General features: G+C 41.1%; 1 protein-coding gene across 1 annotated transcript; it reads right to left on the bottom strand.

Annotated features, from left to right (window-relative positions):
* Positions 1–5,680: 5,680 nt before the first annotated feature.
* LOC128740652 (cytochrome P450 4C1-like) lies at positions 5,681–8,164 on the bottom strand. The gene is made up of 6 exons (XM_053836214.1): positions 8,005–8,164; positions 6,952–7,335; positions 6,825–6,894; positions 6,393–6,711; positions 6,086–6,329; positions 5,681–6,027 (listed from the first exon to the last, which is right to left on the bottom strand). Exons 1-6 carry the CDS (start codon positions 8,162–8,164, stop codon positions 5,681–5,683), a joined length of 1,524 nt encoding a protein of 507 aa, XP_053692189.1.
* Positions 8,165–13,522: the final 5,358 nt, after the last annotated feature.

Raw genomic sequence — 13,522 nt, 5'->3', positions numbered from 1 at the left:
CGCAATAGCTTGTAAAATGTCACGAGCTTTGGTTTGAAAACACCTAGAATCGTCACGTTCCGTCAAAATACTGGCATAGGTTTTCGTTTTGTACCAAGGCTTACGAACAACTGTACCGAGTGGATTTATACCGATATTCTCCGATAAGACAAGCAAAGTTCAAGATAATCAGCAAAACAGGCATCAGTTTTATCTTTTGATTTTAAGCTTTTGCAAATCATTAAGATGTTGCAGTTTTTAAAAATGAATAATAATGATGATGAGGCACATTAGGGTTCACTTAAGAGTCACTAAAAAATTTGTAGTTAAATACAAACTACCATGCGTCTACGCTGCATTATCGAGACTTTATTTTAATTGAAACTCAAAAACAAGACTGGTAAACAGCTGAATAATGCATACCATCGGAGGCTTACGCACCTATAGGTATAGTAGGTCCTACAGTGTTCTACAGCCTCTTATTCAGCAATTCCTGTCCCTACCTCCTCGTGGTACCAGCCGGGATACAAGTAACTTTTGTAGAGATCGGGTAACGAGCCCCGGTGGAAGCTAAGGTTGTATGCTGACAGAAAAGGAGGATTTTTTTGAGCTTCGTTGGCCGCCATTATGAAAAATTAATAAGTAATGAGCGATGAACAAAAATAAATTAGACTAGTACAATCGGAATAGACCCGTGCGACGAACAATGACTATGGATTGGAAACTCAGGACGTGCAACTGCCGATCTCCTAACATCCAAGGGAGTACTCGAGTGCTCTCCGACGTATTGAAGTGCTGCAAGTTCGACGACGTAGCGCTGCAGGAGGTATACTGGAAGGGCTCAATGGTACCTGCGTTCAGGGATGGACATACCCTCTATCAGAGCTATGGCACCTTACACAAGCAGACTATAGCTTTCATAGTGATGGGCGAGATGCGGAAACTGGTGATTGGACGGTGGCCAATAAACCCTCGAATTTGTAGGTTGAGAACCAAGGGCCGGTTCTTCAACATAAGCATCAACAACGTGTACAGCCCTCATCTCAGAACTGCCGATGACGTCAAGAAGTAATTCTACGCGCAGTTGTAGCGTAAATACGACCGCTGCTGTCCTACACATGATATCAAGATCGTCATCGGGGATTTCAATGTTCGGGTCGGCCAGGAGGAGGAATACAAACTGGTGATAGGAGCGTTACACCCGCTGACCCACTTAATGGGCTTAAGAGTTATCAACTTTGCCACCGCCAAGAACATGGCCGTATGTAGTACCTTCTTCCAGCATAGACTTCTATATAAGTACATCTGAAGGGCACCAAATCAAACAAAATCACAGATCGACCACGTTTTGATTGACTGGCGGCACTTCTCATACATCATTGACATCAGATCCTATCAAGGCGCTAACGTTGACGTGGATGTTTAAAATGAGCCTAAAAACGGTTTTAAAAGTCACCCAGATGTCGCCGTAAACTGCGCGCATTCACTGAAAGTTGCGCTGCTGGAAGAGAAGGACCTAGACGAAGCCGCTCTCGAGGACTATTGGAATACCATCAAAACATCCGTCAGCAGTGTAGCGAAGAGCTCTATCAAGCACGTGGAACGGAATCAATCGAATGACTGGTTTGACAAAGAATGTAGGACGGTGTTAGATAAGGAGAAAGCTGCGCGGGCGGCCAAGATGCGCAGTGGTACACGTCAGAACATGGAAAAACGCAGACAGAAGATGCAACGAATCCAAATCTTCCAGGAAAAAAAGTGCTTCCGGGGAGAGTAGGAGTATGCGGAGTTGAAGCGACTGCACCGTTCTCAGGAAACGCCAAAGTTCTACCAGAAATTGGACGGATCCCGCCGCGAGCCGAAATGTGTCGAGAAAAGTCATCGTCGCCGTCAGCAGTCATGGTGGCTCGTGCTGTTTCTAGCAATTGTCTCCATTCAACTCGATCTCGGATCGCCAATTTCCCAGTCGTCTCAGAAGATGCAAATCACCTTCTTCTTCTTCTTGTTCTTCAGCATAGAGCCGGAGTGGCTCGTGCTGTTTCAAGCACTCGTCTCCATTCAACTCGGTCTTGGGCCACTCGTCGCCAATTTCTTAGCCGTCTCAGAAGTCGCAAATCACTTTCGACCTGGTCGAGTCATCGTGCACGTTGGGCCCCCCTGTTCTTGGTGCCGGTGGGATTGTTGAAGAGGACTATTTTCGTCGCACTGTCCTCCGGCATCCTTACGACGTGTCCGGCTTACCGTAGCCTGCTAACTTTCGCTAGATGTACGATGGGAGTCTCCCCAAGCAGTGCCTGTAGCTCGTGATTCATACGCCACCACCACTCTCCGCTTTCAGTTTGTACTCCGCCAAATATCGTCCGCAGCGCCTTCCGCTCGAACACGGCAAGGGCGTGTATGTCCTCCGTGATGCAGCGTCACGGCTTCAAGTCCATAAAGAACTACCGGTCCAATAAGGGTTTTGTACATTGTTAGCTTCGAGCGGCGGCGTAAGCTTCCTGATCGTAGCGTTTTACGAAGGACAAAGTAGGCCCGATTTCCCGCTTGGATGCGTCGCTGGATCTCTTTACTAGTGTTGTTGTCCGCGGTCACCAGCGATCCCAAATACACGAACTCCTCTACCACTCGCATTGGCGTAGCTAGAGGGGGTGCCTGGGGTACCAGGCCCCCTCCAGAAATCTGTAGGCCCCCTCCAGAAATTTTCCCCATTGGAATTTTAAAACCGGAAAAAAGTTCAGTGTACATGTTCCCGCTGCGTAGATATTTTCTTCTTCACTAGCCTAGCCTAGTAACCACCCCGAGTCATGCTGTTTCAAGTAGTCGTCTCCATTCAACTCCATCTTGGGCCACTCGTCGCCAATTTCCCAGTCTCAGAAGTCGCAAATCACTTTGGACCTGGTCGACCCATCTTGCACTTTGAGCCTCCCTGTTCCTGATACTGGAGCAGTTGTTAAAGAGAACTGTTTTCGTTGCACTATAGCCTACTAACTTTCGCCACCTGAAAATGGCAATCTCTCCAAACAGGGCTTGCAGCTCGTGATTCATACGTCTCCGCTACTCTTCGCTTTTAGTTTGTACACCACCATATATAGTCCCCAGTACTTTCCCGCTCGAACAGGGCAAGGGCGCGTACCGTCCGCGGGAAGCACGCGCTTGTTTCCTTTGAGTCTCTTTCTTTCATGTATTTTATCTTCAACGCATTTATGTTTAGCCCACTCCTCTTAAATTTCGCTTTCATCGGATCACACCCTCTAGTTGAATGCCTTCACATTGTCTCAACCTTCACCGTGTCTCAAAGGAATTCGAAAGTATCGCCGAGATGCACACGAAACGCATCACTCGATCCAAAGCTCTGATCAGTTGTAGCAAATCGTGTTCGTGCATTATCTGCCATAGCTGGTCTCGATCGACCGTATCGTATGTTGCTTTGAAATCAATAAAGATGTGATGCGTAAACACGTTGTACTCCCAACATTTCTGCAAGATCTGTGGAATGGTAAATATCTGGTCCGTAATGCCGCGGGCCCTCATGAAACCCACCTGGTATTTCCTTACAAAACGTTGTACTATCGGTGGCAGTCGGAGTAACAAGATGAATGAAATTTTTTTTTGGAAGGCACCCCCTAGGCCCCCTCCAGGGAACTTTCCTAGCTACGCCAATGACTACTCGTCGCCGTCAACAGTTACCGTCCGTGGGAGACGTGCGTTTGTTTCCGTTGAGCCTCTTCCTTTCATGTATTTGATCTTCGACGCATTTATTTTTAGCCCAATTCTCCTAGACTCCGCTTTCAGTCTGGCGTACATGGCCTCCGCCGTCGCAAAGTTCAAATCACCTGGTCGAGTCATTTTGCACGTTGAGCCCCCTTCTTCCTGGTGCCGGTGGGAATGTTGATTTGCCGCACTGTCGTCCGATGTCCTTACAACGTACGTGTCCCGCCCACCGTAGTCTACCGACTTTCGACAGATCTACTATGGAAATATCTGCAAACAGTGCCTGTAGCTCATGACTCATATACCTCCGCCACTCTCCGCTTTCAGTTTGTACTCCGAAAAATATCGTCTGAATACGGCAAAGGCGCATATGTCCTCCGTGAGCAGCATCACGGTGTCAAATCCATAACAAGTTACCGGTCTAATATGGCTTTTCTACATTGTGAGCTTCGTATGGTGGCGTATGTTTTTTTTAACATACCGAATGGCAAATTTGTTTCCTTTGGGCCTCTTCCTTTCATGTATTGACTCTTCGACGCATTTATTTTTGTCCTCCGCTTTCAGTCTGGTGTAGATTACCTCTCATTTCGATGTTCGCTTGTCGGATCACCCCCTCAAGAGCGATGAACAGCATTCAAAATAAACCGTCGTAGCTGTGATCAATCGCGTCAGTTTATACGAAGACCGCGTTTGTCCATTATCTGCCATAGTTGGTCTTGATCGCTGGTACCGTATGCTGCTTTGAAATCAATAAAGATGTAATCCACGGGTACGTTATACTCCTGACATTTCTGCAAGATCTGTCAGATGGTAAAAATTTGGTCCGTAGTTGCACGAGATCCCCATGAAGCCGTCTGGTAATTCCCTACGAAACCCTGCACTTTCGATGACACCCGGCATAACTGGATCTGGGAGAGTACCTTGTAAGCGGTGTTCACCAGCAATATGCCGCGATAGTTGCTTCGCCTACTCCTAAATCCTGGAAATAACCCAGTGTAGACCCGTTGCCAGTGTTTCGGAACTTCTCGGTCATGTTTATGGTTATGTTTATGTTAGCTTTGCCGATAGGCGGTCCTTACTAGCTGCTTTGTTGATCATTAGCATCCTGATCTCTCGTTTGACTTGGAGATCAGATCCTGGGACATTACTGTCCTCCGTGAGCACTTATAGGTTAACTTCCATTCGATCGGGATAAGACTGGCATTTTTTTTTTACGGACGATCGTGAGGTGGCCGAGAGGTGCAAGCAGCCCTTCGATGAACACTATTGCAAGATTTTGCAATACAGAACAACTACCGGAGGAATGGAAAGATGGGGTTATCTACCCGATCTAAACGAAGGGCGACAGGTTAGACGTAAGAAGTATCGTGAGATCATCGTTTTCAATGCCGCCGACTATCAACGACTGCGTACAGATTTGTGGGAGATTTATCAAACCGGCTTCGTCGAAGGACGGTCAACAACGGTTCAAATATTTACACTGCGGCAGATCCTCCAACGAGGCCACAAATACAGAATTCTCACGCACCATCTGTTCGTTGACTTCAACGCTACAAGCGATACCATCGACCAAAAAGAGCTACGGAGAATCATGGACGGGAACAATTTCCCCGGGAAGTTGATGAAACTGATTCAATCTACGATGGATGGTACACAGTGCTGTGTTCGGATTTCGGGTATATTGTCAAGTTCATTCGAATCATACAGAGGGCTTCTTCAAGATGATGGCCTCTCATGGCTTGCTTATAGAACCGAGAGGATATCAACATGTGGGCACAATGTTCAACAAATCTAATCAATTTGTCTACTTGGGCAGAACATCTGTGTGGTAGAAATAAAAAAAAACTCAGAAAAAAATTTAGTGGTGCGGTACAATATTGTCATCTTCCGTATAGAAACCTTTTTCATTTGTATACTCTTATATTTTTGTTGACATTTAATTTTAAACTGCAGAACTGATAGGTATTCAAATATAGTTGTGTCTAGTCTACTATAGAGAGCTTCGGGCGACTAGCTTCACAGGAAGACCCTTGTCAGGGCGAAGCACAAGATCGGTCTTCACTCGCAGCTGACGTAAAGATTCTCCCGGTAGTATCTTATAGTTCGAAAGCAATTTGACCAGTGTAGTTTTCATCTCCAACATTGCATAGCGCTGACCGATGCAATTGCGTGAGCCTGCACTGAACGGGATGTAGTCATACGGACCTCGGTTGGATTCGGTCATGTCCGAGAATCGATCCGGATCGAATTTTTCCGGATCGGGATAAACTTCGGGATTACGATGAATCACGTAAATTGGAATCAGGAAGTCCTGACCGGATTTAATAGTTGTGCCATCTGTCAAATGAAAAGATTTAGTTTCTTTTCAAGCATGTAAATTTAATCGAGTTCTCACTCATCTCTAAATCATCCACCAATTTTCTACCTATAAATGGAACCGGTGGGTACAGCCGCATTGATTCTTTGACAACAGTTTCCAAATAGCGAAACTCTTGCAGAATTTGATAGGTGAGTAGTGGACAGTCCTGGTTCTTTCCAAGCACCGTAACAATTTCATCATACACACGGTCCTGAATGTGCTGATTCAGTGCAAGTAAATAGATGGCAAAGGAAATTCCACTGGTTGTAGTATCGTGTCCCTGCACAAAAGAGAAGACCTTAGTTAGTGAAACGACACGAACAGTTCACTGCGCTCTACTAACTTCGAACATAAACGTATCAACTTCCTCTCGGATGTCCAGATCGGACAGTGGCTTTCCATCGACGTTTATATTCAACAGTAAATCCAGAAAAGTCATCTTACGCTTCGAGTACATATTTTCCTCATTCATGTCAAAATTAACTTGTTTCATCTTTTCTTGCTCCAGTTGCTTTCTCCGGGATTTAATAATTGAATCGGTAAACTTGTGCAGCTGTTTGATGATACCACGTTGCTCGTAGGCGTTCGGGTGGAACAGTGTGTATAGCGTCGGGAAGCCGGCCAGCACGCTGACCACTCGCAGCAAGATTAAAACGGACATTCTGTAAAAAATGAAATATTATGAAAATGGATACAAACGTGATATATCGACACAATTATAATAGATAGGAGCTTCTGAGTCACATGGAAAGAACCTCAATTGTACTTGACTAACCTTTTAACATTTTGTACATATTTATTGCAGGGATCCATTTGCGCATTAACTGTCGTACCCATTGATGTTTCTATTACAATTGGAATAATAAATATTTGAAAAATAATTCAATTTAATATCATCTTACCGCAGATGCTGTCTAGCGCCATTAGAGTGACATAATCGTAAATATCGAACTCCTTTCCGCCGACATGTTTCTTAAGGTTCCTCACCATAATATCCGTTTCTTTGTTGAAAACCGTTACGAATTGCTCGAGAATTTTAAAATGAAACGTCGGCGTAATAATCTTTCTCCGCTGGAACCATTTTTCACCGCTCGATATGAGCAATCCATCTCCGAGCCAAGGTTCGACAAACGAATAAAGCATAGATTTTTGTATTTGTTTGGCCATTACGACTTTTTCGACATTTTTCGCACTGCAAACGTTGATTACGCTTACATTGCCCAAAGTCCAAAGAATGATATCGGGCCCGTGACGCTTGTGTATGTCGATAATGGCTTCAAAAATACCTACGAAAAAAAATGATAAAGCACGATAATACTCCGCGGTAATCTGCCGGCTCTAATTTATTGTTATTCAATGTTTTTATTTGGTTTACCAAAAATAAATTCAATCAACTGACAGTGGCGGGAGATAACGACTTGTGTGACGAACTGCAATTGAAATGTCGTTCGTCTTGCATTTTTGCGGCAGCTTAGGTGCAGCAAAATTAGAGATTAGCATTATGAATCATCCATTTGAAGTTTGAATAAATATTTAATATCAAAAAGTGGAACTTTTATTCATATTCAAAGGATCATAAAATTGAGACAATGTGGTAAAGTAATCAAAAATTTAGTTCAACCTTTCATTTTAAAAAAATAAGAAATCAAAATTTATCTATTAATGGATGCAGGAATGAAGAAAATTGTCTTTTACTAGGTCAAATTCCTCCCCTTACCTGCTGTATAATTTTAATGATAAAACAGTAGTTATATATATTAAAACATTTACAAAACATTTTTTGGTATTTACATTTGACTTAAAGTTATTAAAATAAATAAGACTGAAATTAATATATAGTTTTCAAAGATTTTGCGTGATAACTCTTCTCTCCTTGAAGTTGTTACTCTGTACATTTATGAAACTAGATTTTTAATAGAGGGGTATAATATAAACCACTGCATTCCACTTCGTACCCGGTATATCCTTGTCGTAAAATTCTAATACATTGCCCAGAATCGGATTCGGTTTTGGTCCTGGAAAATAATTTGCCATTCGTTTCATTTGCTTCCGGAAAAACAGAAGTCCGAACAAAATGTATATCAAAAAGCCACCCAAAATTATCTCTATAAACATTTTTAAACACCACTTCTGTTACTTCAACCAAAACACAATAATAATCAATACCACCCGCGACGGTACGCAACGAACTGTTCGGAAGTTTTTGAACCCCCAGCAGTTCATATTGATTTCCAATTTAGCGGCGAACCGATGATACCAATTTATCTCGGCTTATCGCGCTTGATTTCTTTAGAATTTGCGAATTGCGATAGCGTGGTGATTTTGTAACCCAAAACAAAGTCCACTTTCATAGGCGAGACAAATAAACCGGGGTTAGTTTCTAATTTTGGCGCGTGTTGTGGTTACTGCATTCGCAGTTCTACGTGAACCCTTCGTCCGTGCTCCTAGGCAGAGACCTCCACACTTTTTGGATTATTTTTCCTGAATTCAGTATTTAAAAATCTAAGAATCAATAAAAAACTTACCAAATTTATCGCAGTTGCAAAAAATATTGCATAGGTACGGTAAGAATCGGGGTAAATAAAACGTTACGTGACGTGACGTTCCCTTCGACATGTTACGTGCTACTTGAGCCACACTCTTCGAATAATCATACAGAAATGTCAGGAATACAACGTGCCTACGCGTCGTATTTTTGTGGGTTTCAGAGCAGCATACGAAATAGTCGAGCGTAAAGAGCTATGGTAGATAATGTGTGTTTCGAGGGCACTGTCGAGTCCTTTAGAATCGAACATAGGGTTGCGGCTAATGAATGAACTGTCCTCTATGTTATTTAACATCGTAATTGAAAGTGTGACTCGGCGAGCGGGCACGGAAACGACGATCGTTCCTGTGTCTTCAGCAAAACTCCTCCAAGGAACAATTTTTGTTTATTAAACGTTTTACCGACAGCTTTTATTCAGCACATACTGTATAGCTGATTTGTAGAAAGTAGAAAAGTGTAAAATGTAGAAAGTGTTAATTTTGTTTTGTGGGTTTCGCTATTTTCATGTCTATTTTTGTATTCGTATTATTATAATTTAACGAGAATAGGAAATCATTGGTTAACTCAAAATTCATTACGTCTGCCATTATACTTTTTTTAATCACGCGGATTCGAACTTACATCCTGTCAGTCAAAAGCCGTCGACGAACACATCTAACATAATCTGACATATAATAAGCGCCGAGTTTTTGGCCGATGCAGATTTACAAGTTTAAGTGCGTCAAGCGTGGAACAAACCTCGGCTAAAATACATTTAAGCACTGAAGAGTAGTTTCCTAAATCATGAGTGAAAAAAAAGATGGCGTCGGTGTAGTCGATCTGTACGCGTGTGCTCCACAATTATTTGCTATTTTGCTTTGAAATATTATGATAAGAGACTTTGCGAACGGTTTAATGAAACTACACCGAAACCGCGCATAACTTTCGACAGATTACATTTTCCATCAAGTTGAATCTTTATCTAGCTCTTCACATCTACTAACAACAATTCCTTTTCCGAAATGCTAGTGAAGATACAGACGATTCCATGGACTTTAGCAGCAACAAGTATTGGACTAACATTCCTTCCCATTCCACCAGAACACGCATTCTGGCGTGGCCGGCGTCGGTATTGATCAGTATGGAGGGACCAGATAAGGTTGCACAATGAGGAATACTGTACTGTCTCAAGTATGCTTTAAAAACATTTAATAAACTATTTATTCTAAAGTAATATAGGGTACGGGAGGGTATTTTCAGCAGGTTTCTAAATTCAGCCTATTTGCCTCTTCTTTCGCCAATAAAAATACTTTGCCGACATACAATTTTAATATGTTATAACTATTTTCTCAAGTTTGTAAGTAATCTACTGTTTTTAGTTTAAAGAACGTCAAAATCACCTGTTCTTTCAGTAAAACTAGGCCATAAGCCGAAAAAATAGAGTATGATTACTAATTGATTATTTAATATTGATGCAAGTTAAAAGTTCATCGTAATGTCGTCGGTATGATGTGAAATAAAGTGGGCCCAATAAAAATTTAAAGTATAAAGTATAAAGTATAAAGTATAAAGTATAAAGTATAAAGTATAAAGTATAAAGTATAAAGTATAAAGTATAAAGTATAAAGTATAAAGTATAAAGTATAAAGTATAAAGTATAAAGTATAAAGTATAAAGTATAAAGTATAAAGTATAAAGTATAAAGTATAAAGTATAAAGTATAAAGTATAAAGTATAAAGTATAAAGTATAAAGTATAAAGTATAAAGTATAAAGTATAAAGTATAAAGTATAAAGTATAAAGTATAAAGTATAAAGTATAAAGTATAAAGTATAAAGTATAAAGTATAAAGTATAAAGTATAAAGTATAAAGTATAAAGTATAAAGTATAAAGTATAAAGTATAAAGTATAAAGTATAAAGTATAAAGTATAAAGTATAAAGTATAAAGTATAAAGTATAAAGTATAAAGTATAAAGTATAAAGTATAAAGTATAAAGTATAAAGTATAAAGTATAAAGTATAAAGTATAAAGTATAAAGTGTCATTCAAGTTCTTGGTGTTATTGGTTTCCATCAAGCATCTCTTATTCCACACCTGCTTTTAGTGGTGCTACTGATACGTTTGTACGACGCTTATTCGACTTATATTCCACAATTAGCAATACAGCTGAAACGTCTGAGAAACTTTCATTCCACTCTTATCCCGCACTTGTTCTCACCAATGCTGCTGATACGTTTACGCAACGTTCATTCCACTTTTATTCCACTATTATGCAACATTGTCTCTTAGCAATGCGTATGTTTGCACAACGTTTATTCGATTCTTATTCTACAGTAACATAACAACGTGTAGATGTTGATTAGAAGCTAGAAAAAATATTGGATATAACGTTTAAACAACAGTTACTTAAGCAAATTCGCTTATTCAGCACCGGATGCTACCACACACCTCTTATTCCTGCTCTATTAAGTGCTGCCGTTTTGTTCCTTGGGTTAGCCTTCGCAGACGACCTTAAGATCATTACTAGAAACCTTGGAATGGCAGAAGCAATCTATGCCAGATTAAAAACAGCGGCTACGAGGATTGGATTTTAAATCAATAATGTGTCAAAAACCAAATGTGTGGCAGGAAGTTGCTCCAGAAAAAACAGGGTTCGTCTACCACGGACAATGACTATTGGCGACGATGAACTGAAAGTGGTTGATGAGTTCATATATCTGGGGTCTCTGGTAATCGCCGACAATAACACGAGATTCAACGACGAATTCAAGCTGAAAGTCATTTCCCATTTTCCCTCCGCAACGCGTTTGGATCAAAAAGCATACACCGCCGCACAAAGCTGACATAACGATGTACACAACGCCAATCAGACTGGTAGTCCTCTACGGACTTGAAGCTGGAGCTTTGCTTACGAAAGGTGTTGCAGACTATTTTTGGCGAAGTACAGATAAAAAACGGAGAGCAGCGCAAGCGTTTGAGCCACAAGTTGCAGGCACTACTTGGAGAGGTTCCCATAGTGCACATGGCGAAAATCGGAAGGTTACGGTGGACTGGCCTCGTCGCAAGGATGCCGGACTACTATGCATCTGTTCTCTTGAAGAACCCTACCAGCTGACCCCAGCAATAGAGGGGTCCAATGCAGATTTGCTAGATTATTCTTGAAGATAAATCCGTAGTTGTATCATCTGTATTTTCGTTTCCAAATTAAGACAGAAGCAAAATTTAAATCTAATTTTAGTTTAAATAATATTTGCGCTTCATATGAAGGTTTGTTATTCTAAGTGCTAGCTAGTTTTACAGAAACCTTAATTGTATTTGAAGGAAATTAAAACCTTTTCGAATCAAATTAGTTCATGACATATTTGAGATTAGCTAAATTCAGGTTTTGTTACACTCTTATTATGGTTTTTGTGAGCAAAATTGGTCAGGAAAGCCGCAATAAGAGCGCAATAAAACTTACATTGTTACTTGCGATACTCTCGACTATCGTCATTCGCCTTTCGTCTGTATTTTATTGTATTTCATCTTTTATTTTTAGTCGTTTGATTTTTACGTCTTTAGTCTTTAATTTTTCGTTTTTTTTTGCTATGTGTATTCTGCGCCCGTTGCGGTCGTCTTCTTGTCGTTTGTTTGTTGCCTTGTTAACCTCTATTTGTCGTTTATCGTTCTTTTAAAATTTTGACTTTCTGGCATCTTTTCATCTTCTGTTTTTCTCTTTACAGCGATTTGTTGTCATGGGTTAGGAAGTTTTAAACACGTTAAGCTCATGGCTTTGCTTTTGCATCTATCTATAGTTTTTTCGTCGTTTTTGTAGTCTTTAAATGTATATAGTTTTCTTGTGGTCTTTCGTCTTTCGTTTTCTTCCGCGTTCCGTTTTCGTTTTCCTCCGCGATCAAAAATTGGATACTTTGCTAACCGATCTCGTGTACACTCCTTGTGTACACAGGTTTTTATTATTTGCGTAGCGACGCAATAATATAATGACATAATTCAATTGAAGGAGTAGAGCAATGATAGTTTTAAATTCCATAAACAAATCGAGCCATAAAACTTGGTAAGATATTTTCGTTTCTAGGGTAGTGAGTTCAAGATTGCAATATAAAATTTTTGGTTTCAACGCATAATAATGAACATGTTTTGGCAAATGAGCGAGCTTACGCAATGAAACTACAAACTGCATCTGGTACGAATCGGAAAACGGATTATAATGGAATAAATTTAGAACTTCTTGATGGACAATAAACTACGAGCGAAGGTCCTCGGTCCGCGCCGGCTGAGTAGTTGGTTGATGGAGAATAAAATTTCCATCGCCCGGAATCGATCGACTCAACCATTAAGCGGTAGAATTAATGTCTTATGCAGACATTAATATTCGCAGCCACAAAAATTCGCAAACATCGCTATCCACCCCGAGAGCGGGTTTGAGTACATAAACGCGCGTAAAATAAATGACGGATATAGAGCTGTGCTGATAACGTTGCTGGTGAGGGAAGATTGAGTGGGGGGGGATGTTTGCCGCGTACCGTTTTCGAACTACCGACTTGGAAAACTCGACTGGCGACGGTCAGACTAGTCATTTTAAAAATAACTTTCTGTGCTAAACTACAGCGCCACATTCGAACCAAACGTCGGCTGCTGGTGCCGTTTTTGGTGGCCGCTCACAGAAAGGGGGAAGGTGTTTGGTGTTTATGCGAATAAATCCGTGGGACACAAGAGGTTAAAGAGAGACAGCGAGTGTATGCTGGGTGGCCGCAGGGGGATGAGAGTTTGCCACTAGTTTTCGTCGAGTAGTGTGTGAAATTGGCCGCAGTTGGCTTCTGGCTGTGAAGGCTATATTCGGTACGGGTACGGGTTTCGCTGCTGCGTCGTCCATGCACGATTTATTTGGCACAGTCCAGTTATAGGAAGGTTCATTTCGGTGCCTAGACACAAGATTTGGCTCTAGAT

The sequence above is a fragment of the Sabethes cyaneus genome, chromosome 3 (assembly GCF_943734655.1).
Source record: "Sabethes cyaneus chromosome 3, idSabCyanKW18_F2, whole genome shotgun sequence".
NCBI lineage: Eukaryota > Metazoa > Arthropoda > Insecta > Diptera > Culicidae > Sabethes > Sabethes cyaneus.
The sequence above is the reverse complement of the archived record's forward strand: the minus strand, read 5'-3'. Positions and strand labels throughout refer to the sequence as shown.

Coding starts and splice junctions, on each gene's coding strand:
- LOC128740652 (XM_053836214.1), bottom strand. CDS start 8,164: ATGTTTATAGAGATAATTTTGGGTGGCTTTTTGATATACATTTTGTTC. Junction 6,895..6,951: donor GGCGCTAGACAGCATCTGCG/GTAAGATGATAT, acceptor CAATTGTAATAG/AAACATCAATGGGTACGACA. Junction 6,712..6,824: donor TATGTACAAAATGTTAAAAG/GTTAGTCAAGTA, acceptor CATTTTTTACAG/AATGTCCGTTTTAATCTTGC.